At 42.9% G+C, this 27,806-nt stretch overlaps 1 protein-coding gene across 5 annotated transcripts in view; it reads right to left on the reverse strand.

Annotated features, from left to right (window-relative positions):
* The window catches only part of LOC141013338 (transcription factor COE3-like), a 147,857-nt gene that overhangs the window by 29,702 nt on the left and 90,349 nt on the right, over window positions 1-27,806 (reverse strand). For 4 of the 5 annotated variants that reach the window (XM_073487029.1, XM_073487028.1, XM_073487030.1 and 1 more), the window contains 4 exons: window positions 22,745-22,826; window positions 22,532-22,649; window positions 17,391-17,521; window positions 16,010-16,136 (listed from right to left, as the gene is read on the reverse strand). In XM_073487029.1, coding sequence (XP_073343130.1) covers window positions 16,010-16,136; window positions 17,391-17,521; window positions 22,532-22,649; window positions 22,745-22,826 — 458 coding nt within the window. Of the gene's footprint in view, window positions 1-16,009; window positions 16,137-17,390; window positions 17,525-22,531; window positions 22,650-22,744; window positions 22,827-27,806 lie in introns of all 5 variants that reach the window. The other variant, XM_073487027.1, reaches the window with a different exon arrangement.

The following is a 27,806-nucleotide window of genomic DNA, read 5'->3' on the forward strand; positions in this document are numbered from 1 at the left end:
CAGTCTGACGTTAGATTTGAATAAATCCTCTAACCATCTATTATCCACTGAGATCCGAAACCATGACGAGGCTCAGAGGATTCATATATGAAACAATCGTTAGTGTTTGTGTGACATCACGTTATTAGCTTAATATTATCGTCAAGTTGTTTGGGTTCCAGCTGTCTTCACATCTGTCTGTCCTGGAGGACGAGCTCCAGACAGACAGAAGCATAAATCATCTCAAACTCTGCTCGACTACGACCTGAAGGTTTAAAGTGTGCTGCTCTGATTTAAAGGCTCACTCCACCAGTTCTGCTGCATGTGAGAACAAAGTGGTCTAGAGTGTCCAGAAGAAGCTCAGGGGCTCAGGTGCATTGTGGGTAATGTAGGCAGCAGGCTTTGAATAGGAGGAAGAATGTGTGGAATAAAAACAGTTAATTTGTTTTTAACAGTGGAGCCTACATTACCCACAATGCAACTGAGCCACTTCTACTGTTTAATGTTATGACTCACAAATATTATTTTAAAGGCCTGATGTAAAGACACTTACTAACATATGTATTTAATGTGTACTACAGACGTCCTGCTGTCTTTTTATGTTACAGACTTGTTATATTTATCTTTCAATAAAAATCTACAATTGTATGCCCTCGATGACAGCACGAGAATAAACATACATGTAAATATAAATATATGTACTTTTACTCGAGTACTCTTCATATTGGTGACCTTTACTGTTACCATATCTTTATTTTCCTGGTCGGTGGAGTAAAGAAGGCCCATCGGACTCAGTTTGGACCTCCTGCCTCTGAGTTCTGTGGGCTGTGTCTCACTGAACTCTGACTTTAATTAACACAACAGAAACAGAATCTGGTTCAAACGTTGTGAATAAAAGCGCTGTGACACGAGGAGAGAGATGATCTCAGTTCATCATCGATGGAGAAACAAAGACGGAGGTTTTTAATGAACCTCTGGACTGTCAGCTGAGAGTCTCCCCTCTCCTCCCCCTGTAGAAATTAAGCCCATTACTTCCTCTTATTAAAATCTCGCTGCACTTTGACCCCAGCGCCCCATTGGCTGCCTGCAGGGCCCTGCGCTCCTCCCAGCCAATCGATACCGGCTGCCTCCCTGCAAAGAGCCCGAGTAATTGGAGAGCGGCGGCTGGCAGCGCGAACCCTGACCCCCCCTCCACCTCCTCCACCCCCTCCACCCCCCCACACGCATTACACCGCCCATATGAAGACAGATTGCCTGATTTAGTGTAAACATATGCTGCAATTCCAGGCATCAGTGCCACTTTCTCCATCGTAATTTGTATTGATTTTTCTCTCTTTCTCTTCCCTCTCGGCCGTCGTTCCTCCTGCCGTCTGATGTTTTTTATAAATCAGAAGAGGAGGAGAGGAAGATAATTCAGAGGAGGGGGATTCTTTAGATATTTAATCAACTATTTATCGCTCTCTCTGTTTGCTTTCTGCTCTCTCTGCTCACTGTGAAAGTGATCAAACGGTTGGTTGGCGTCCTGCTGATCGGAGCGCTCTGTTATTAGGCGACTAAGTGACTGAGGAGACGGAGAGACGGGAGCAGAAGAAAGGAGGAGGCGGGCTGCGTGTTAAACTAATTTCTTGACGGCAGATTTGTAGCATCGGAGGCGATGCGGCGAGCAGCAGGTCGAGCTGCGAGGAGACGCTCAGCTACAGAAGCAGCAGCACGAACATCTGCACAGAGAAAAGGTCCTGACTGATTAATAATGTTTAAATTATCAGGTTTTAAGACCAGAGTTAACCGTCAAATAAAAAGCTTGTCTCATATATAAAATATATTCTATATACAGTAAAATTAAACAAGCTGAAGCTACAAGGGATAAAATGAGAAGAAGAAGATAGTAAAAAGATAAAATAAAATAAAAACCAACAGACAGCAGAGAGACACAAGCACACACTGCAGAGGGATGTGGTAGTACAGAGGAGTACTGACAGAGTAATAGCACTGACAGTAGCAGTACTTCTAGTATTAGTACCAGTAGCAGAACCACAACCATGATTCTATAAAGACAGCTGTGTTTACATGGATTATAATTGGTTTAAAAGTCCAAACAGAATAAAAATGATCCACAGAAGTATGTCAGAACCAAACAGAGAAGTTCTCTGTCAGAGCTTCAGTTTCATAAACGGATCAAATTCAAACCGTCCCATGTGAACGATAGAACCTGATTATTTTCCAGCTGTGTTCTTTCTGCACACGCTCACTGCTCGACGTAAAGACGTAGTGACGGACGTTTCTCTGCAGACCAAAGATGGCAGCTGTTGTTGCATGTTAACACCAGACCCTATAATTCCATGTAAACCTGACAGAAGTACTATGAAGTACTGCAGTACTGATGGTAGTAGTATTAATATTCATAAAAGTACTGTCAGACGGTGTTTTCATATTGTGTCTCGTGTTTGTCTTCAGACCGTTCTTTCAAAATAAAAGCATTTCAAACACGTAAAAGCTCCGACCGCTTTCTTTCCCACGAGTCTTTGCTGTCGTCACCCATTAACAAAAACCCTCCTGACCAATCACAGTCCTGTTCCCATGGTGATGCCTGGCTTCTCTCACACGGTGGGACCCAAAACAACTCAAACACAAACCTCCGAGGGGTCAGATGTCAAATCAGGTCCACGATGACATCACCAGAGCCTCAGAGTGACACGAGACAGACGAGAAACATCGACGATGTCATCACTGGTATAACTCACCTTCACTGTCATTGACAACCAGGCAGGAAGATCGTAATGTTTCTCAGATTTAAGATTGCAGGACGATGCAGGTGAGTATAAAGTCAGGTCAGTTTTATGTAGGAATATAATGAACAGAGCGAGGCAGGTTAGTCTACAGACAGGTGAGTTCATGTATAAAGTAAAAATACAGTTTTTGGTTCAGAAGATTTGAAACTTTCATGAGTTCGACTCACTTTGACAAAAGAAATTCAAAGATGGAAAAATGAAATACGATAAACAAAGACCTCACACATTAAAATATAAAATTATTTAATGACTTTTAAGGCCTGATATTTACAAAGCTAATTTAAGACATTTTAAGGACCTGCGGACACTCTTAAAATATAAAATATGAATAAATTATAATGTTAACATTGCTCGTTTAAGAAACAAAGGTTCTTTACTCATGTACTTGAAACAGACATCACCACCAGATGTTTTAAATAAAAAAAAAAAGCTTTTAATCACTAAACATCATTGAAAGAATCCGACAGTTCATGACGCGCAATTTTTTTTAAAAGACGTGCGGTCGAGGTCGTGGATCATCTCAGACCGGGTGTAAATATGGTCTCCTCAGATCAGGTTGTGATCTCTTCTCTCCTGCAGACTGATCACAGCAGACGAGCTGTATGGAGACATCTGATGTTTTAAATCAAGTCTCCAGCTACTTCAGTTGTTTAGCAGAATGGGAGGAGATGATGACTGAGTTTAAGATTTTTTTGGGTGAACTGCTCCTTTAAGATGTTCAGAATATTTCCCTGAACCCAGCTGGTGCTCCTTGTGATGTTTATCAATTGTATCCATGAATCTGTTGAATAAATATGATATATATGTTGGAGTTTCGCATCGCATTGTATTTTTCCTTCCTCGTCCTGTGTCATGTTTGTCTCCAGGTGAGTCTCACCTGTCTCCTGTCTCTACCTGACAGACTCACAGATGGAGATGAAGCCTCCTCCTCCTCCTCCTCCTCCTCCTCTCTGTGATGCCGGCTCATATCAGATGAGAGTCTGGAGGGAGGATGTTGGATTAGGGGAACATCTCTGCAGGCTCATTACCTCGCTCACATCAGCTCCCACAATTCCACGGGCCTGCATGCTTCAGAGGAGCATGTATACATCCACTAAGCCTCTGTTTACATCCTCCTCCTCACAACTGTTTACATTTATTTATCTCTCGCTATTTTTCATTTGCCGTTCCCACCGCCGCCGGCCTCTCGCGCTCTGAGTGGGAATCTGTTTTTCTACGCCGCTGCTTTGTACATATTTACCAGCCGGAGATGAAATATGCACTTTGGGGGATCCCTGCTCACCTTTACCTTTTTGTTTGCGGTGATGGCCTTGTCGAAGGCGCAGTCATGTCCCCGATGACGCCTGACGCAGATAGACTTTATGTGCAGCAGCTCTGCGTGGCTTCCTCCTGTATTACACTTATCATTTCAAATAGACTCCATATTCCATATGAAACACGCCGCTGAGTGGCGGCTCCCCCGACACACCCGCCGCCGCCGCAGCGCCACAATTTCCCATCTCCCCCGGCTGTTTGATTGATGCAGGTCAGAGCGGCGTTTGGCCTCGCTGCCCGCAGATCGCCACCGCTGATGATTCCTCACTTCCTCCGGGGGAGGGGGGGGGGCTGACAGATGCACAACACGCTGAGCCTTAAGTGGACGAGCTGATTTGTTTTGCTGCTTGTCAAGTGGCCAACCGGCGTCAGCTGGAGCCGAGTGTTGACACGCAGCCATAACACCCGGGATGAATCTTTTCACCGGCTTATTGATCCGATGTTTTATTCCTCCGACTTTCAATTCATCCGTCAGTCATCAGAGAGGAGGAGGCCCACACAACAACAACACTGAGGACGATGAGGGACACTACAGCTGATTTATTCTGAACCACAGACCTGACCCTCAAATTAAACAAATATAAAACTGTCTTATCAACGACGACTGCTGCCGTCTGACAACAGATACAGAAGTATCAGCTGCTGAACAGCTTCATTACCTCCACCGTCAATAACTCATCAGTAGCCATTCACTCGTCTTTATAATTGTTTTGTGTCATTTTTCAACCTTGTGTTGTTTTCAGACTCAAACCAACAACGTGTCAGTCCGTCTCTCAGGACTGTCTGACTTCCTGTCTGAGGCTGAATCTATAAAAACACCTCACAATAATCGTGTCTCATGTGTCTCCTCCTGCAGTACAAGAGAAAACACATTTTCTAGTATCCCTGCCCACTTTGTCCAATCAGGACAGAGAGATTCATAAAGAGGCGGTCCTGTCTGAGAGCAGGATCCAGCCGAGCGAAGACAAACCACATGAAGAACAGACAAAGAGACAAAGAGAGCTGCCTCCAATAAACAAAGGAGTCATACAGGTGTGGTGATGAAGAGGCGAGGGAGGTTTTAACCAACAGACAGGAAGTTAACTAAAACAACAACGACGCTGACAGCAGCTTTAATAACAGACAAATAGCTTATGGGACTTCTGGGTGAACCTTCAAACCCCGACAGTCTGACTGATGTATTGTTACTATCAGCCTATCAGATATTTTTCCTGATATTTGCAGATGTTTTTGAGATATTTTGTATTAGTTCACTGATTATTTAGTCAATATAGTTTACATAGTTTATTTATAGTAGAAGTGTAAAATGTCCTGCTGTCTTTGTGAAAACACATTTGAGGGAAAAAATATTAAAATAATAAATTAGAATATAAAATGTGTGTGTATCAGGTGATGTATGAATATCTAATTAAAATAGAGGACAGGTGTTTGCAGTAAAGATGCACAGTGTCAGGTCTCTGTTAATGAAACTGCATGCTTTAATTACTCAACAAATTACACAATATATTAGTTTTAGAACAATATGTGCAAAACACTTCTGAAACTGAACCTACAGAATCAGGAATCTTCATATGAGGCTCAGACTACCAGCACACGAGGATGCCAAGTCAGACACCACTGTTCAGGACTGTGTTCAACATTTGTCAGAGTGAAACCACTGGATGTCTGGGACGTCGGGACATTTTCTAGCCATGTTTGTGGAGACAGAACCAGGTGTTTAGACACAGAACAGGACTTCTCCCGACACTCACCAGGTGGTTTTTGTCCTTAGTGCAACTGAAGTTGATTCACTGAGCTGAATAAATGAAATGTTCAACCTCTTCTTTAACTCAGAGCTTCTGAAAAAACCCGGAGCGTCTCTGTTCAGAGACGTTACAGATGAAGACAAACTAGTTGATCTGAGAGCAGGATTCAAAGATTTGAAGGAACAAATGATGAGACTCGTCCCTCCTGACAGCTGCCAGGTATTTTCAGAAGTACAGGTAACCTCCTCCTCCTCCTCCTCGCTCTGTAACCCAGATGAACATCTCGCCGCCTGTCGTCCTCGCGGGGACTCGAGTGACAGAAGAACACCCACTCCCCTTCTGCTTCCTCCTCGGAGAGCCGTCGCTGACGCAACCACCTCTGTGATTAGAGCGCACATCCGCCCAGATCCAGCATGTTAATCAGAGAATAATTACCTCCCCGTGATGAGAGGAGGAGAGTGCCTCAAAGAAATAGGCCCCCCACCTGAGAAGTTATTATTTTCTGGAGTTGCGGCCGAAAATGCCCCCGCAGAAACATCTAATTACCCGACATTAGTTCCACAAGTCCCCGTTCCCTAAGTGGAGCGGCGCCGCTGTGCTCTTTGATATAAGAGCTGTGGAGCGTCTCAGCCGAGGGGAGAGGAGCTCCCCCGGCGGAGAACACACTTCTGCTGTCTATTAAAAGACGAGACGAGAGCGAGATCAAAGACGAGGAGAAGGGACCGCTCGCGTTGTTTCATTACCGCCGCGTGATAACCGCCGACGCCTCGTTACACATCAGACACCGCGTTCAACCTGTCCAACGCCTGAGAGACGAGTCCAACCGCCCTGAGGGTCAGGTGAGCCATCAGCAGAGGTCACAGAGGTCACAGAGGTCAGTGGAGGTCCTCTCAGGCTGCCTTACTGTTGGAGCCAGTGATAGAATGTAACTGAGTACATTTATTCAAGTACTTTACAGTTTTGAGGTACTTGTACTTTACATGAGTATTTTCTATTTTCTGTTACTTTGTACTTCCACTTCACTACATCTCAGTGATGGAATGTAACTAAGTACATTTACTCAAGTACTGCACTTATATACTTATACTTCCACTCCACTACATGTATTTTTAACTTTAGTTACTAGTTACTTTACAGATTACATGCTGCATCAGAGCCAAAGTACCTCATTTTTAAATTAATTTATTTTATCATCAACCACATCAAAGAAAAAAATGATAAACAAATGTAGATAAACTTGTAATTTACTTGTACTTAAGTACATTTAATATCAGATACTTTAATATTTTTACTTGAGTATTATTCATATGGGTGACTTTGACTTTTACCAAAGTAATATTTTAACACCTTTACTTTTACTCAAATATCACTGATAAGTACTTTTTACACCGCTGTGTCAGTCAGCTGATCATCAGATCTGATATTCAGCTTTGTTGTGTTTTTATAAATATAATTTCTAATAAAATAAATCAATGTGCTACTTTGTCTCTGATGCAGCATGTAATCTGTAAAGTAACTAGTAACTAAAGTTATCAGATAAATCAGTGGAGTGGAAGTAAAGTAAAGTACAAGTACCTCAAAATGTAACTAAAGTACAGCACTTGAGTAAATGTACTTAGTTACATTTTATCAATTCCAAACATATTTTGTGCTCAGTTTAACATATTTTCATTCTTTCAGATCCGAAGACAAAAACAGACAGAAACAAGTCACTTTAACAAAAGTAATATTTTAACACAATATCTGATACTTGAGTATGACTTCAGGTTCTTTTTACAACATTGTGCATATACTGTGTACTTTTGGTCAACCGATGATCGGATCTGATGTTCTTGAAAATGTGCCACTCTGGCTGAAAAAAGACGTCAGATCAGAACATTAAACACCATTATTAAGCTGAAATCTTCACTGTAGCTGCTAAGCTAACAGTGTTAGCACGAGTTGGACCGCAAGTAGAGGGTGTGAATAACGTCTCCTCAGATCAGTCTGTGATCTCAGCTGACGAGCTGTTTGGAGACAGCTGATGTTTTTCTGGTTGTTTTGCTGCAGTGAGGAGAAAATGACTGAACTGCTCCTTTAACTACAATTAGCACATTAATAACTCTCTCTTTTGTCAGAGACTGATTTCAATGAGTACAAATGAGGATGAAGAATCAAATTTGTGGCCTATTTTCTATTTATTTGTTTGTTTATTAATTATTTATCCTCTGAGGCCTCGGCCCCTCGTTCACTCGCTGGCTCGCTCTTTAAGGCCCGGGCTTCACGGCGGTCGGGGTCGGAGCCGCCTGTCAATCACAGTTTAAAGTTCATGAAATTTCTATGAGCATCGATTGCAGCAGAGGGGAGAGGGGGGAGGAGAGGGGGAGGAGGGTGTTAGTGACTCCACTGATTGATCGAGTGTCTTACTTTAAATTTCTCTCCTCGCTCGGCCCACTGAGCTGCCGACAGTTTGACATGTTGTGTGAAGCCTCAGCTGCAGGTGTGACGTTTAAATCACAGGTAAAGTTTCTTTAAAACATCTGTTGGTGTTATTCAGAGAGTCAGACAGATGTGAGCTTTCAACACAACGTCCTGCATCCAGAACATGTTTTGACTCATTATTAAGAAGTGAAAGTTGAACTAAAACAAGACTGAAGACGAGAAACACAAAAGGTCAGACACCAAAAAACAGCCTGCAGAGTTATTTATCTATTTATCCTGACGCACAAATCATAAATGTATCTTTGCTTTTTTTGTTTTTTGTTTCAATCAGTTGCCTGAATGTTCGTGATGTTCTGTCCAGTTTTAAAAATATTCTGCAACAACCTCGTTAAAATTATTAAATTTTCTCCCTGATGTTAAAATAGGTTTAATTAATTAATTTTAATTTAATTAATTTAATAAGTCATTTCTAAACTACAAACCTGGAGAGCCAAAAAAACTACAGGAAACTACAAACCTGCAGAGCCAAAAAACTACAAGAAACTACAAACCTGCAGAGCCAAAAAACTACGAAAAACGATGAAAAACTAAATATAAAAACTAAATAATTTGAGTGAGTTGTTGAGTAAAAAATTTTTTTAAAAATAAAAAAAAACTGCAGAGACAGAAAGATAAAAATCAACTCGTTTCGAGCTCCAGTGGGGGGTTCTGGGTAAGTCCGAGTGGAACCACAGAAGAAGCAGAACGTTCTGGGCTCTTTGTTTCCTCTCTGAGTCTGTAGGTTCAAACTGATCCGGAGCCAGTTCCACATAATTACCTCCATGTGTTACTGTGACAGTAATTAAACAATAAAAATTCAGAAGTCAATTAGAGAGCGCTGCTTCACATGTGTCGAGAGGGTGAGCGACAACACAGACAGAGAGAGAGAGAGAGAGGGGGGGGGGGGGGGGGGGGAGACCTCCTCCTCCTCCTTCTCTTCTTCTTCTTCTCCTCCAGAAAACTTTACAGCGTCTCAGATTGGAGGTTTAACTTTCGCCTCTCGGTTACATGTTCACAAGACCTTTAGCAGACCCTGATGGAACAATCCACTAATGCTTTCCACGTGTGTGTGTGTGTGTGTGTGTGTGTGTGTGTGTGTGTGTGTGTGTGCTGATAGGAGCTCAGAGGAAACTGTGAGGCCGAGCAGGAGAAACGAGTTAAGACTCAGATTTAAAGTTCTGTTATTAATAAATATCTGTAAATATTCTAATATGGAAATGTATCAATGAATAACACTGTTTGTAACTCAAAGTGTGATATACAGTGATGCAACATGAGACACCAAACTATCAGTATTATTTCTAATCTTTGCTACAAGATAATACAAACCGGAACAACAGAAAAACTACAACAAACTACAAAACTGCAACGTCAAAAAAACCTACAAAAAACAGTTTAACATGTTTATGTCATTAAAACTTATTCAAAAGAATGGTGGAAGTCCCTTCAGCTGGTCACAAAGAGTCTGAATGTTGCTTTTTATAAAGAAACATGTAAATAAATGTTGCAGACGACTCGTCAGGGACTCGGTGGACCCTAAAGTTTGACCTCTGACCTCTCAGTGAAATGGAGGTGGAATGTGAGGAGGAAGAAATTTGGCCTTTTTGTCCACTTTAGAGAAACAATTAGGTTTTAAAGTGGAGAGGAATTTATTTGACCCATCTCAGAGGGATGCGAACACCCACACTGCAACACCACCGACAATAAAACACATGAAGAAGAGAGACGGCTGCAACTGAAGACAATAATAACAACATGTTTTACACCTGAGGTCATCAGCTCTCTGGTAGCCACAGTTCAGTCCACCTACTGATAAACAGACTTTAAACAGGTGTTGGCTCATAAACTGACCTCTGACCTCAGAGATACATCTGTGTTTGTATGAATATTTCCCTGCAGGAGACAAACGAGCTGATTATGTGCGTCCTGTTCGACTGTAGCTGCAGCTTCATGTGCATCTATTAACATGTTTGACACCCACAGTCCTCCGAGGCCGTATTTAAAACCAGACGAGGGAAGTTCACTCAACAAACAGCTTCCAGGTCGACACAAAGACTTTTCTCTCCTGAAGCAGCGAAACTGAATCACTCAAATCACTCGAACCTGTTTAATGAAGTCAAATTTAACTAGAGTTTACAAAAGACTACAAACCTCAGCGGCTGTCAGATGAGGAGACTTTTTTAATTTATTGTTCGCTCAAATTTTAAACCAGAGGCTGAACTGTAATGTCGTTACTGGCACAAAAGTGATGCCTTCAGGACCGATGGCCAGAAACACACGGGTCTGACTAATAACCAGAACACTATCAGTCACGTCAGTAGACTCCTGTAATGAGACCTAGTTTACTTATCCAGAACATAGTCCAACCCGTAACCACTGAGCAGGAGACGATTTCTAGCGGAGTTTGTGGGTTTTCTCAAACTGAATAAATAGCTCACATATAAAACTGCTCAGCTCGCTCCGTCCTGTTGTAACGAAGATATCTGCTGAGAAAAAATATTCATTCATAGACGAGTTCAGCTGCTGGGTCCAGTTGTGTTCTTAGTATGAAATGGGAGAAGTGGACCTGAACCGATCAACACCTCTGTGATGAACTGGAACAGAGCACCTGATCACCAGCATCAGTGTTGGACCTCACTGATGTTCTGCTGTCTGAACAGAACAGGGTGTCACAGTCCCGTGTTCGGCTGTCCACATACTTTTGTCCATTTAACACTGTTTGAGATGTGGAGATGCAGCAGATCAGATATGAGGTCATCATCATCATCATCATTACCTGCATCACCACACCTGCTCCCACCTGCAGGAGGAGGAGGAGAAGACTTCACTTTATTCACTTTATTGATCCCGTTGGGATGACTCCCTCAGGGAAATTGAGAAGGAGGAGGAGGGGGATTCAGGCATGTTGGGGCCTGACAGAGGAGACCCCCTCGAGGACGACACGCCCCTCCACCTCCTCCTCCACCTCCACCTCCACCTCACATCAGTGCATCTTAAACGTTTCCATTCTCAGCTTGTTAAATGTGAATATTTTCTGTCCTCTTCTTTGATATCTTGAACAAAACGTCTGAGGACGACACTGATCGACACGTTGCGAACCAGACAACTGATCAATTAATACAGAAAACAATACAAACTGAAGTTAATGATCAGCTGCAGCTGTGAAACAAACAGCTGAGAGGACGACTGAAAGTTTCCGACAGATAAACTCGACTCACATCAATAATCTTCTGCAAACATCATCTCCATATCAGGAATCAATATTTCTGTTTTCCTCAGAAACACTCGTCTTTTATTCATTCATTCTTCCTCCTCCTCCTCCTCTTCCTCCTCCTCCTCCTCCTCCACCTGCTCCTCAGTCTGACTTCATCATCATCCTCTCTCCTCTCCATCTCTCTTCCTCAGAGTCTCAGACTTCCATCATCTCAGTTTCTCTCTCCTCCCCCCTCCCTCCCTCCAGTACCCCCTCTCTCCCTCCTCCACCTCCCCCCTCCTCCCCCTGCTCCCTCTCCGGGGCTGCAGCTCCCCTGGTGCAGCTGCAGGAGGAGGAGGAGGTGTTGGGGGTTGAAATTAATGAGAGGAGCCTGGAGGTATTGACTTTCCTGGGAAAACACAGCTCTCTAAAAATCAGTGGCCGAGCGCCGCAATAACTCAGCACCCATCGATCCCACAACATCACCCCCTCCTCACCTCACCTCACCTCCTCCCCCTCCTCCCCCCCAGGCACCATTGATCCGTGCATTACAAGCTCTGAGGCCAGCGGTGTGGACCCAGCAGCACTGCACTGATGAGAGAACCTGCACAAAACTACAAAAAACTACAATATCAAATCTACAGACCCCACCCCATCCAGAAATCTACAATACCACAGGTAAAACAAATACAAAAAACTACAAACCTGCAGAACCAAAAACTACAACAAACTACAATATCACAGGTAAAAAAAATACTACAAAACTACAGAACAGAACAACATTTAAAAGAAGGCACAAAAAAAGAAAAAAGAAACTCCCAAAGAAGAAAATCCTCCATCCTCCTGATTTTGTCCCTCAGATTAGTTATTTCTTAGATTTGAGGTTGTTTCAACATTCATGTTCTTTATTAGCTGTTCTAAAGTTAAACTCACTGAACTTATTAAAGAAGTTCGTTCATTAAAGTGAAGACGAAACGTTTGTACGTTTCCTCGTCTGCAGAGGAAAAACTATAAGAGTCAAAACTTAAAGAGTAACAGATCATTACAGACAAACGAGTCTCAGGTCAGGAGGAATCAGCCTCCCTCCTCTCCTCCCTCCTCTCCTCTCCTCTCCTCTCCTCTCCTCTCCTCTCCTCTCCTCTCCTCTCCTCTCTCCTCTCCTCTCTCTTCTCCTCTCCTCTCCCTCCCTCCCTCCTCCCTCCTCCTCTCTGCCTTCTTGTGATTCTGCTGAACGTTTCCTAGCGAAGCCGACGGATCAAATCCTGAAGCTTCTTTAAGCCACAGAGAGGAAGAGAGCAGGGAATTCTGGGAAAACACTCGGATCTGACTCCTCGTCACTTCACCTCCAGCTGCACCTCCTCTGTGGAGGCTGAGAGGCCGGGAGGAGTCGAGAGAGACAGAGGAGACAGATGAGATGGAGGAGAAGGAGGAGACGGAGGAGAAGGTTGTCTGACTTGGAGGAGAAGGTTGTTTGTGTTGTGTTGAAAAACCCAGGTCTGAAGTCCTGAGCCATTAAAGCCTCTTCTACGGTCAAATATCATCATATACTGTCAAAATTAATTATTGAAGCATCAAAACAACCACAGAAAATAATGACATTGTGTTTCGTTCATAGAAAATGAACAAACGCTGGCGTGAAGCTGCCCTGAAGCTCTTTACCTCCAACTGATCAGCAGCAGGAGCACAACAGAGTCAACACACTTCAACTGACACACCAACTGATCAATTATGTCTTTAAAATCTTTGCAAACAACCCATGAAAATCTGTTTCCACACGATATAAACTAACATATAAACATACGCTGCACTTTAAATGACACGTATGACATCATAGATAAGACCAACCGTCACACGGTGGAACAAAGAACTACAATAAACTAAAGAAACTGCAAACCTGCAGACCAACAAACACACAAATAAAACTACAGAACAGCCGAAGAAAAAACTATAAATCTGCAGAACCAACAGACTCATTCACCAAAAAACTACAAAACCTTTTACAGAAAAAAAGTCAAACAATAAAATAGAACTTGTCCTCTAAATAAAGTTTTTTAATAAATTCGGACTGAAACAAACGTCTCATCTCTGCGGTCATTAACAGTTCTGGTTCTGATTGGCAGCCATGTTTGTTCCTGGATGCAGTTGATGTGTTTTTCTTTTTCTTCTTCCAGCGAGCAGAAAACTGTGTGAGTTAAACTCCTGAAGGAAATGACATCAGCTCCTCTTCTCCTCTTCAATTATCCGCCGCTCGCCTGTTTAGTATTTAGACGCTCGGCTCATTTCACATTCATGAACAACACACGCTGCTGGCACAATGAACGGCATCGTGGAAACGCACACACGGACGCCGCGTCCTCGCTCTTAAAACACGGATGTGTAAATCAGATGAACTGGCGATGTGTGCGCACAATATGGCCGCCTCCCTGGCAGGAGGAGCGGGAGGAAGACTTGGGAGAATTACAAGAAACTGTGCGACATTATGATGCAGCCACCTGTCGGGGTTCAGCCTCGCAGTGCCTTCAGGGACACCACGTTTTGTTGTTTCCTATCAATCAAACTGCAGTCAGATGTTCACGTTCTGCTCTGGATGTGTGTCGCTGCAGCTGAGGAGCAGTTCTACTGTATTTTACATTCCTGCTGACCGTTTTACAGACAGACTGTTCACTTCCTCTTTATCTGTGTCAGAAGAGATTCAGAGTCTCTGGATACATTCAGTCTGGATTTAAGGATTATTTACTGTAACAGTGTTTGAATAAACTGCTCAACGTTCACTTCACTGTCTCTTTAAATAAAACTGTTCTCGTGCTGTAAAGATGTATTTGTGTAAGTTATTACTACATATCAAATTATTCTATTTTGAAAAGAAACAGCTGTCATCACATGATTTTATATTGTTATAATCAGCTGTTGTCTCTTCGTTTTAACATTAAAACAACCTTCAGTCTTTATCTTTATTTTTTTATTTTTTTCTGTTATTAATCATTATTTTCAGAACCAGTTTAAAGGTCCATGTGTTCGTCCTGGTTCAGACGTCACACTTGTTTTTTATCAGTCGTGTCTTTTGCTTTTTGTCTTTTAAATGCGAGTTTTAAGTCTTTTTGAAAACCAAAGATAGGAAACCTCGGCTTGTGTATTTGGGATCGAACCATGACTACTGCGTACCGTTACACCCCTGAGTTTTAAACATTGTTCATCATTTTTAGTTGTTGTTGTTAAAATCTGTGGTGTTTTCCTGTTATATAAAGTCTTTATGCCTGTATTAAAGTGGTGTATCATGTGTTTTATTCCTTCAAAGTTTAACCAGGAACGAGTGGTGCAGATGAGCTACAGCTAACAGTCCTGTATGTTCTGTCTCTGTCAAATAAAATACAAATATTTTTTACAACATTTCTGAGAAAATCAAGTAGCAGAGACTTGAGACTTGATGCTGAAGGAGGGTCGTTCAGACTCTACTCTGATCTGTTGGTCGACTTTCTTAATGAACTGGTCTTAAAGCAAAGTGATAGAAAGGAAACGTGTAAATGTAAATGAAGTTTTATTCGTCTGTTCTGACTCATTAAATGAAACTCTTCCACAGTTTGCAGGACGTTTGTGTCCTAAAGCTTTTATGTCTCTTCTACCTGCTGACAGAAGACACTCAGTCAATCCTGAGTGATTTGGACTGAAACATGTCGTCTGGTTCTGTCCTGCATGTTCCTGAGGAGAACACACTCTAATGCAGATAACAACAGGCTCTATTCACAACACTGCTCCACATCACAGCAGAGCTCGCAGCTCTTGTCAGCTCTATCTGTAAATGGAATCACAGATTAGCATTGCAAAAGGAGGCGGCGGCCGGAGCGGCCATTGTGAGCCTCCGTCTCGTCCCTCCTCGGCCGTCGGAGGAGGCGGCGCCTCCAACAAAGACGAGCAGCGAGAGGAAGGAAGCGGTGATAAACTGGTGTTAAACAGAAAGACCGAACACGCTCGACTCTTTCACGGCCCGACGCAATGACATTTACTTATCGCACTAAACAGCCTTCCATCTGACCTTTCTGCTACTTTGAATGACATCTGGATATTCTGACGGAATAATCGCGGACAGTAGAAGCACCGATTCAAGACGGAGATAAGGAGGAGAACGTGGCCAGACAATGAGCCTGAAGGACGAGCTGCAGAAAAGAAGAGGATGATGGGATTGACACGCGGGGGAAGATGTTTACTTCACTTTCAGCAGGTGAATAACAAACCTGATCCTCCTCGGTGCGACCGGGCCTCAAGTCTAAACACCTTAAACCTTCACTTAAAACTGTTCTCCAGCCACAGAGAGCTTCAGTCCAACGTTATAACAACGCTCCAACTCACAGAACTGGAGATCCTGAAGTTTTCAAAGATGCATTTTGGGTAAATGTGTCTAAATGATGGAGAGGAAATGTAGAATATCTCCATCTGATCTGAAGATCAGGGTTAAAGAAATCAAACCATCTCCTGAACGCAGTAAAATGGCAGCAGAACCCAAAATGAACCGTCATGTTCTTCGTGGGTCTTACCGGTGTAGACGAATCGTCCCGGTGCTCCTTTGCAGAACTGTTTGGATTTGTAGGACAGCGTGACCTCCACGACCCCGGGGATGTGACGAGGGGGAGTCTGGACCCGGATGGCGTGAGGGGTGATCAGCTGGAGGAGGAAACACACGAACACAGATACAATCTGGGTCAAAACACAGTCAGAACGTTCACATACGGTTCTAAAGCTGGTTCTGTGGTGACGTTCCTGTTATGACTTAAAGGGATGTTTCATTTGGGTTATTTTATGGTCACATGTTCGGGACATTAGGAGGACATTCTCATACAGGACGTTCTCTTAATTAAGATGTAAGTTCTGATTCAGTTCTTGTGGGATGAAAACGTTCCCATATGGTTCTCTGTGGGTCATTTAAACGTTCCACTTTGGACTTTTTAAAAGGACAAAAAGTCCTTTGATGACCGTTGATGACATCCATGATCAGAACCTCCAGCTCATTTGGTTCCCAGTCGGTCACGTTACAACATTTTTATTAGAACGATACATTTTATCTGGATTTGCAATTTATTTGTCACATTTTTTAACATAATTACAGCTTTTTAAAAACTTAAATATACTCATATACATATATGTCACTCACACACACACACAGGTGCTGATATAGTTACAGTTATCAGTGTCTGTGATGAAAACCTGCAGCTGCACAGATTTCTTCTCTCAGTAACAAACTTTCTGTGGAAATCAGTACGACCATCTTCCTCCAATCTGGGTCAGCGTGCAGGCTGCGTTCAGAGGGATGCTGGGCTTTGGAGTCCGTCTGCTCGCCGCCAGACGACGCTGATCAAAGTGAGGAGCTCCGTCAGCGGCGTGTGATGTGCAGCGAGCAGCGTGTGGAGGTATATGTGTCTGCCTCACGCCCCCTTCCCTCCTTCCCCACCAGGTGTTCTGCTCTTCTGGACCTGCTTCAATATTTCATGGCGTGCCGTATGCGCAGCTCCTCCTGCACCTCAACACGCACTAAATCTACATATTTTTGGGGGCATGCAGACCTGACGGAGCTGCAGGGCTACAGATACAGATGCAGGTGTTTCTGTGTGTGTGTGTGTGTGTGTGTGTGTGTGTGTGTGTGTGTGTGTGTGTGTGTGTCGATGAAGAAGATGGAGAACAGGTACATCATGTGCAGCTGCTTTCAGAGCACAGACTTTGTGCCAAATATTGTTTTCTGTGAAAATTGCTGCGTCTGTTTGATTCACATGATAAATTAAATACTTAAACACAGATTTGACTGTAAAAATTTGAAATTAACTTAATTTTTGGCAACTTTGAACACCAGACTCAAAGATCACAGAGGAGTCAAAGATTTTCCTCTTCTAACTAGTATCATCACAGTTTCCTCAGTTTTCTCACCTCGCTCCAGACCAGCATGGTGCCGAAGACGACCTGCAGGCCGTCGAAGAAGTTGTCCCCGATGAGGATGACGGTGGCGCCGCCGGTCGTCCAGCCCTCGCTCGGGCTGATGGCTTTGATGCAGGGCGTGGCTGCTTCGGAAACACAGATGACACAACAGCAGAATGAGTGAAACTCTTCAATACACAGCCCAGAAATACAAATACTACAAATGATATCATCTGAGAAAAGTATCTGGAGTTTAAATCTGACATTTTCACCTTTAAACAGCCAGAAGTTTCTACTATCACATGCTCGACCTTGTGATAAATGGTTCAGGGTTAGCAGATGTGAAGCTAACAATTTAGCTCTTTGTATGAGGTTAGCTAATGGCTAAGTTTAGCAGACAACAGTTTTATTACCATTTTGGTTTTAGCTTGACTAGCAGTGTGCTTGAGGTCAGCTAACCTTAAAGTTAGTTACCTTGTTTCAAGTTTCAGTTCAGTTTGTTGTTGGCTAACAGTGACAGCTACAACAGTTCAGCTAACTGTTCAGTTTAGCAATGAAAACAGTTTTATTTACATTGGTTAGTACGACAGACGTGCTAGGTTTAGCTAGCAGCTAAATTTAGTTCACAGGTTCACAGTTCAGTTAAAACATCTTAGGTTAGCTAACAGTCGAGGATAACAGCTTAAGTTTCAGTTTAGCAGTTGAACTAATATGTTGCTATTAGCAGTTCTTGTTGAAGAAATTTTACAATTTCAGGAACAAAGCTTGTGATCCGATCTGATCCGAAGATGGAGAGAAGACTTCTCTACACTGTGGTCATCTGGAGTAATATTTAGTGATTAAAGATGACATGATTATTTGTTAATCATCTGATTTTTTAATTCCTCAACACAGTTTAGGAATGAGTGAAGTCTCATCAGAGACTCCTGATGTCAGGAAGCTGCTGAAGTGTCCTTGAGCACCGTCTGCTTTGACCTCTGACCTCTAATCACCAGGTCGACGTGACTTCAGAGTTTCACAACAAGACAACTAATCTTTAACAAAGCTGCAGCTGATTATCGAATCAGCTTTCAGTCAGATTTCCCTTCACACAGGACCGATCTCCCAGCAGCACTAATACATGCAAAATGATTGGCTTTTCCACAGAGATCAATAAGAGGCTCCACATAAACAGCGTCTCCGTGATGACTAGACTGCAGCCCGGACAGAGTCGGGTCGAGTCGAGTCAGACAGGCGGACGGACTCAGAGCTGCGAGGAAAACAAGACGAGGCTCCGCAGGTTTACAACCTTTTCCCGGACCGAGAGACGTTTTATTGTGCGGATGATTTGATATTCCAGTCAGAGCGCTGAGCTTCCTTTTGTTTACTATGTGATCTGATCTATAAAGTGTGTTTAGAGACTCTATTAAACATTCCAGCTACAGTTTGTTCTGCTGCGACCAGTTACTGGAAGTAAAGCTCACGGAGAGGAAACTGTGTTTTACATGCAGATTATACTCTCAATCCAAGTCCTTTAATATTTATTTATTATTCTGGTGGTTCCATGTGGCTGAAAGAGACTGAAGGCTCTGATGTGAAGTTTCTGATTCACAGATCCAGTTTCTGGTTTCTGAAGTGTTCCTGTCCTGAACATCAGACAGTTTCTGGAGAGCAACACAAAGGTTTTTCATGTGCAGAGGACAGTTTACGTCTTTCTGTTCTCAAAATACTTCTTCAATCTGATCGATATTCTGATTAAACTTTTTTAACATGTGCAAAGTGTTTAATCTCTCTGTGAAGACTCTGTGAACTGCAGGAAATATAACAGAAGAAGAAGAAGAAGGTTTTATTTCCGACTTTCTTGACTCCGTCTGTTAGAACAGTTCTCAAGATGGACCCACATCGTGTCCTGGGAACAATCTTTGTGTTTCTGGTTCGGTTGAAAGACTTAACAGCTAAGTCCTGGACTTGTTTTATATGAAGGCCTCCTCAGGATCCGTGTCGCCCCCTCTGGTTACAGCATCAACTTTTGAAAGTCACTCAGAGTTTCCAGATGAAAGAAAAGAAAACCATCGAACCCTTCAGCAGCGGCAGCAGCAGCAGCGGCAGCAGCAGCGGAGGGTCGAGGCTTTTCCCGCTCTGAGGAGTCGATTGTCATCTTCTTATTAATTTCCCCCTTTTGTCACAGCAGTAAACAAACAGTGCGATGGGTCTGGGGGGTGGTGTTGGTGGAGGTGGTGGGGGACTTTCCAATCACATGAATAGAGCACAAAGGCGAGGAGCAGGCGGTGGAAAGTTTTATCGAGGAGACGGGGGGGCTGAGGGTTGGTGACAAAGGCGGGAGCAGATGTTGGGGGTTTTATCAGCTCTGAAAACATCCCAGTCTGGATGAGATGAAAGGCCCCCAGCTTCCCTCTGCGGGCTGAGATACAGGACCGTCTGGTAAACAACGGGCCCCTTTTGGCCCCTGCAGGACACCGTACAGTACTCCTGCACCCTCAGAGCTGAGCGCTGCTGTACATGAATGTTTAAGTGCTGATTTGATAATCTTCAGAGTCTCAAGGTGTGAACACAGGTGCGAGAACAAGAACATCTCAGCTTGGCGAATGACATATCAGTGTCAAATAGCATTTGTTTTATCCCTTTGGACGTGCCAGACGGGTGGGGACTGCTACATAAACAGCTCCATAAGAGCGAGGAAAGTTGAAGCAGTCACAGGAGGTCAGCTCACTCTCTTTGATCAACGACCTTATCCTGTCGGAAATACCCTCAGTGTGATAAACGCCACCCTGCTGGTGCCGCAAGTAGGTTAAAGCAAGCGAGACGGTTACATCATCCGCTCCTGGAAGAGCCGCCGAGTTTAAAACTAGTCGAGGGAAACTGCAGAGGTAGTCATCTGGGAGGTGAAGGAGGGAGGACACAGCAGCTTTCTCAAGTCTGACTGCTGGCAAATAGTTTGAGGGTTTGTTTCACTCTGCTGTACGTCCCAGGCAGGTGGGGTTTACCTCAGAAGACTAAATGATGCAGGTCAAGAAGACAGAAGTTTAGTTTGTTTTGTTTTCTGTGACTGAAAGTTCCAGCAAGTTAAAACAAGCACATGAGCTGCAGCTTCTCTCCTGAACAAGACTCAAACTTTAAACTGTAAAGAGTGGGCCATGTCTGGGGGGGAGGAGGGGGGTGTTTGGCTAGGAGAGATGACAAGAGTCTGGAAGTTCAGACTAAAGTTTAGGAAAGTGAAAGTCCGTTGAGTCAACTTTATCATCACTCAGATCTCATCAGATGCCCAGATGTGGTGACCCCACCCGTCTGGTGTTCCAAGTAGGTGAAAACAAGCGAATCAGTGACATCATCTCAAAACGCCTCAAACTTAAAAACAAGTTGAAAGAAACTGCAGAGGTTTAGATGTGAGAATCTGAGGACACAGCTGCTGGATTAAGGGCTTGTTTTATTCTATTGTGCGTCCAGGATGGATGGAGTCAAAGTAGTAAGCTCCACCCATCTGGCACACCAAGGAGGATAAAACAAGCAAAACAGTTACATCACTTTTCATGGAACGGAGCCAAACTTTTAGTAATCATAAGGTGGACGAGACAGACTGGCTCGCTTAGGGTTGCTTGTTTTAATTTTCTGATTGTGCCAGATGGTAGGAGTTTACCAAAGAGGATGACACAATGATTGAAGAGTGTCACATGGACACTAGACGTCACAGTTACTTTAGTTTCACTTTCTAGTGATTGACATCCTCCTGAGACTATCTAATGCTTTTATATAATAAACTCCACCCGTCTGGTATTTCGAGGTGGACAAAACAAACAAGGGAGTGTTCAACTTTAAAATGATTTAAGGGGAAACTGCAGAGGACGGTGATTAGGCAAGTGAGACAGGGACGATATATTGATCTTTTCATGCTCAGAGTTTGTTTTGCTCTCCTGTAGGTGCCAGATGGGTGGGGCTTCTCCACACAGGGCGAAACAATGAATGCTGGGACATTTAGATGAAGTATATTCAAGTCAATTATGTCCATTTTCTTGCGACCCACATCTTCTCTGATGCCGTCAGAAAACCCTGGTACTGGCATGGTTAAGCCCCACCCATCTGGCACTCCAAGTTGGCCGAGTCAAACGAGGGACTTATGTCATTGCTGCTGGAAGCTGCACAGTGAGGCAGGAGGGTTTTATGAGAGTGGGGACAGGGCAAAGAGGTATTAAACTTTACAACTTCAGAGGAAATGTTACCGCGGAGCTCCAGCTCTCAGAGTCGAGTTTCATCGTGTGAAGTTTATACGTGAATGATGCATTTTATTTGGTCGCTGCGGACGGTGGAAGAACGGAGCGTTTGTTCGCCGTCCCCGCCCGGCGGTGCAGGACGTCCAACAGGAACACGGGGCAGGACGGAGACGTGCCAGCAGCTCACAGACCTGCTGTCCCTGTTTCACTCTGCTGCTGTAGTTGGTTTTTGGCTTCTGTCACATTCAACATTTGCCAGTTTTCCTTTGTCTTCTGTCAAAATATGACAAGTTCCTTCCAGTAAAGAGCAGCTGCATCACGTTGAGCTCTGCTTTTAGTTTCATCTTGTTTGCTTCTCCCTGATTGTCACAGTGTTTGTTAAAGGGCCACTCTGCTGATTTTCTCACAGACCCTGTTGAGTCCTGCTGTTACCATCGGTCCTGAGTGATCCGATCACAGTGTTCAGCTCTCCGTCAGTTCACAGCTACATTAACCAGCGTCTGAATATCCACAGTGATCAGATGTCACTTCCTGCTCTATATGAAACAAACATATATGGAGTGTAAATGGTGAAATCAGTGTAAACAGTGTGTTCAAACAGCTGCTAAATGTTGGCAGGTAAGACTTTAGCACTTTAGACACAGAAGCAGACAGGCTGGTACAGCCATGCTGCCACAAACTGACACTTTTTACAAGGAGACAAACAACTTCATGTTTTCATTTAATGCTGAATTTACAAGAAGGAGACAATGACTTAGAATCTGTCAGAGACAGAGTTTCACAACGGTTATAAAGTTTGTTTTAACTCAACAACTCTTAAAATCACTACATTTGTTAAGGGAGTCTGGTGATAGTGTGGTTACTAGTTGAAACAGTGTGTTCACAAACCTCTGCTCACACTGGCAGGTTAACAGAGCACAAACATTTAAAGTCTGAGCGACGTCTAACCTTCAGAGGGATCCAGACGTCGGGCACGGCGGCCATGTTTGGAGTTGTTGTGGACGAACATGTTGTCTGAGACCGCCAGCACGTGACCGTCCACGTTGACTGTAGTGGAAACCACCACCTGCACACACACACAGAAACACACACATGAGGGTCAGCTACGGCAGCACTTGATGGAGCAGCAGGTGTATCAGGTGTTTCAGGTGCGTCTCTTACCTGGAACCTCCTCATGTCTCGTGGGTTTCCTGCATTTTTCAAACAGTTCTGATTGCACTTGAGGAAGAACTTGAGGAAGAATCTGCAGATAAAACACACACACACACAGAGCAGGTTAGTCTCAGGAGGAACGACTGATCCAGGATCAGAGAGAACAGTGCAGGTGAGTGAAGTCAGGCTCAGTTTGAGGCTCATTTTACATCAGGCAGAGTTTCATCAACACAGGTTTTAATCTCTTCATCCAGAGAACATAACTTGGTGTAGATGTACAGAGATGTGATCCATCAGCTGCTGTAGATACAGAGTGAAACTTCAAGCTCAACACGTCTTTGTGAGACACATTTATACAGACATCTGTATAACCAGTTAATAAATGTTTTATAAAGATTTGTGTCGTCATAAATCATTAAAAATAGTTGCACTTATGTCATCCTGTATAATAAATCATTCATCAAAAAGTTATAGATGTTTACAGATACATCAATAAACACTTTAAAAATTACTCGTATCACTTCATGGCTGCATTATATCATGTTTAAGTCTATCATATTCACGTGTCGGCTTAATCCAAGTGTCCAGGAGCCCCAAGACATTATTTACACCCTCGTGAACCCACTTCAGACGGGCTGCATGATAACTGGATGACCGGATTTAAGATTTTTTTGCGACCTGATCCTTTAAACAAAGGACAGCAGGATCTTTTCATTTTAAAATCAGTTTTCTTCTAATCTTGTCTAAATCTAATTTCTTGTAACTAGATTTATTACTCTGATGTTGTGTGAGATCATTTTCATGTAATTTGACAAATCTTGAAATTCGAAAATGTTTTTATTGTATTTTTTTAGTGCTTATGAGGCTAAATTATAATTATGTGATGTAGAGGTAATAATAACAAGACAACGTATTCTGTCTTTGTGAACGAGGTGCAGATTGTGATGTAGTAACTTTCTTACTAACTAAATCAGGATGTTTGACCTCTAAAGTTGTGATTTGAAATGCTAACTGCTAATGTAGCATTTTCAGAGCTGAAAATTTAAATGTTGTGTTTTCTTTAGGGGGATCCCAACGGCCTTGGCAGCATTTTTGGGGTGAACTGTTCCTTTAAGCGATACATACTGTAATCATGATTTTTTAAATTGACACTGGCCTGAACAGTTGGAGATTCATTAAAATGCAACAAGTAAATTAACATCTTTATATGTTAACTGTAAATAACTTCATAGTTTTCTTGTATTCTGTCTGAAGATGTTGTTAATGTAGGTTGATCTCAGTTGTAGTTAGATTCCAGCAGCCTCCTTCAGTCTCTCTGTGGTTGTGTCTCAGTCTCTGGTGTCAGGTCACATATTGTCTCTCGTCTCTCAGCAGCAGATGAAATTATCATTCCGCGGCGGCGTCTTGATAAAGACAGTCGACACTTCCTGCAGACTTATGGCCGCTCATTAGGAACCGCCTTTTGATTTTCCCTCCCGCACGTCCGATCTCTCGCCCGCCGTGCGTTGATTTACGCCGATTTTTACGGCAGCGGAGGAGTATTGATTGGGAATGGATATCAATGAGGACGGGCGGTAATAACCGGCAGCTTTGGAGGAGGACAGTGGGGGGGTCAGAATGGATTGCCACCTTAATGCATTTCCCACTGCCTTGTAATCTGCACACATCCATCTCTCGGACCATCAGCCCCCCCCTCCCATTCTGATGGAGCGCTTCCTTTTTAATTGCCACATTATCACAATAATAATCCGGGCAGTTAACAAGCGGCAAGGTCGCAGACAGACATGTCACATTAACCAGGGGATAACCTCAGCAGAATACCACCACCCATCTCTTCCACCGCCTCCTCCGCCTCAGCAAGGCATGCTGGGAGCGCACAAGGAGGGGGCTGTGGATATTAATGGGGGCTCTGTGAGGTCGGCATCGATTTCCACCTTAATAAGACAGTAACAATATCTTTAAAAAGACACAGCGGGGGCTCGGCCCGGTCCACAGTGTCTGTACAGGTTTATCTATGGCGCTGAAGCCTTTACGTCTTTACATTACAGTCATTTACAGTCGTAATGATTTTATTAAAGGTGCAGTTGGTAAGTCTTATAAAAATAACTTTTTGTCATATTTGCTAAAACTGTCACTATGTAAAGACAGCATTACATGAAACTAGTAATCTGTAAAAAAAAAACAGGATCATTTAGCCCCACCTACTGCTCCTACTGCAATTTGTCAGAATCCACCACGACCGAACAAAAAGAACCAATCAGAGCCAGGATGGTGTCTGATGGAGTGTCTGACAGCTGTCAATCACTGCTCACGCACACACTGCGGACAGCCCCCTCCCCCTTCCTCCTCAGCTCATGCTAGCGCTCGGTCAAGCTCATATCTCCGAGAGCGGCTTCAGGAGCTTAGAGAAAGTAATGTCACAGCAACAACCATCAGCGAGGAAAAACTACCGATACCTCCGTTACCAACAACAGCATACACGGCAAAGACGAGTAAAAAGAGGAAGCCGGAGCAGGAGCCACTACTCCGTAGTGCATATGATGTTACTGTGATGTTGCAGTCGTGCTAACGTTAGCTTGTTTCCGATGCTAGGGCTAACGTTACTGGTTGGCGTTTTTTTATTAGAAAGTAGCAGAAAATATCTTTATGAAGTGACCTGGCAGTCTTATCGGTTTTGTTTTTGTCCTCATGATTATGTTAACGTTTCTGTGCTCTCACAGATAAATGTTGTCATACGTGGTTTACTGGCCATTTAGCAATATTTACGACGGTTATAAAAAAAACATCGAAGTTACTTACTGAAATCAGTGTGTGCTGGGTTTTTACTGAATACATATTGCTGTAGATTGCTTTTCATGTCAACATGATTTATTTCTGCTCGTTTGTTGGCCAGCAATGTTGACTATTCACAACAGTAATGTCTAACGTTGCGGCCAGCCTCCTGGGTAGGGACTTTGGAGGCAGCCAGGGCAGGAGTGCAGCGGAGAGGGAGGGGGAGGGATCTGAAAGTTGTACTTGTTCAAATTTAATGCTAAGTCCTCTCTCTCCTCAATGTTACCGACTGCACCTTTAACAGAGCGTCTGCTGGCTTCTCAACGGATCATCACGCCTTTAATAAACTCAGTGTTTTTTTTTACATGAGAGGTGATTATAATATACAATATGTAACAATTTGACTTGTCAACATTCAAAATTAAATAAAGTTATCAACAGAATGAGAAGAAATAACAGTGACATTATGCTGTTTCTGTGCTAGCATGCTAATTAGCTAGCCTTGGCCCATCATGCTTCAAAGCTTCAAAACACCAACACTCCCCCCGCTCCTTTGAGTGCACAGTCTGGACCGCTAGCTGCACAGCTAACTGAGCTACCTTGCTAATGGTGGCTACAGTTAGCAGCAGTTAGCTGTTTGTTTGGAGTATGAATTCGACAGGTGGCTGTTAGCTTGTGAGCTCAGTTAGCCACGCAGCTAGCAGTGGGCGCATGCTAACTGCTAATTTTCTCTTTAATATAATGTCACATCTCTTCTTTCTTCACATTCTGCTGATAACTTCTGTTAATTTGATATTATGATAATCTGATGTTGTATTTATGTTTAAATTCTTACATATTGCACCTTTAACTGAAGATTTAAGTTTAGATATTAAAATTAAGAAATTAATAAGCTCAAAATATTCACCCTAAGATGCCTCCACCATTGTGTTAACCCATTAAAACACCTCTGTATATATTATAATGCATCGATTAAATCACAACTGTGTACCTTAAGTGAAAAATTAAGTTTATTTTAAGGTAAATCACAAAAAAAACATACGGGTACCTTTGAACTTGAATCTTAAAAGGCTGTTTTAATAACATTGTTGCTAACATTGCTCTGGTCAGTTTAAAGGGCAAATGCTTGTTAAAACAACATAATCAAGTATCATTTATAATTTCAACGAACATTAATTTTTCACCTTAAAATCCCTCAATCATTTACATTAATCTATTAAGACCACTAATAATTAAACGACAACTTTGTACCTTAATTGAAAAATGAAGCTGATATTAAGGTAAATATTGTGGGACACCACCACTTAATCCATGCAAAAAAACATTAAAAGCCCTTTTTAGATTATAATCTGTCAACTATTATTAACACCTTCACTGAAATATGAAGATTATTTTAGGATCCAGTTAAAAGGATCAGAAAAGAGTCCAGAAAACCGAATAATGTTTTTCTACCTGAATCAATAAATGAAAACAATGAAAGTAAACTGACAGATTACAGTTAACTTGATCATGTAGATTTGATATAAAATATAAAATAAAACAATGTTTTAAATGAGCTGTTTCTAATAAAACCTGAACTGTCTGTGTGGAGAGAAACGACCGCTTCTTATAATTTGTGTGAACTGACCCTTTAAAGAGACACAGTGAGCAGCAAGGAGGAGTGTGTGTGTGTGTGTGTGTGTGTGTGTGTGTGTGTGTGAGTGTGTGTGTGTGTGTGTGTGTGTATGTGTGTGTGTGTGTGTGTGTGTGTGTGTGTGTGTGTGTGTGTGTGTGAGTGTATCGACTGAAAGCTGATCTGCTGCTCTGGAGGCTCTAATGCCCTTTATGGCAGTGAACAGAATAATATGGAGCTCCATTCAGATGATACCGAGTCCTTCAGAGAGCTGATATGGATCAATACGGATTGAATTAAAACGCAGCTGGAGACAAGACCAGAGGCTTGCACACACACACACACACACACAGAAGAATACACACACAATACACACCTCCTAGGAGCTGCTTAGACCAAATACACAAAGGAATACACACCTCTACACACAAATATACACACACACTGAGACACACAAATACACAAACAATGACACACACACAAGGAGCTGCTCAGAGACACACACACACACACAGAAATACACACATACAGACAACAACAAAAGACTGACACACGTATAAACACAGGTTGTTACACACACACACACACACACTGGTACACACATTCTGACAACAATACACACAGACACACTCACCCCAAGTACACACATGTACACACAATAACAATACAGAGGGAGACACACACACA

This window comes from Pagrus major, chromosome 18, assembly GCF_040436345.1.
Source record: "Pagrus major chromosome 18, Pma_NU_1.0".
Taxonomy (NCBI): domain Eukaryota; kingdom Metazoa; phylum Chordata; class Actinopteri; order Spariformes; family Sparidae; genus Pagrus; species Pagrus major.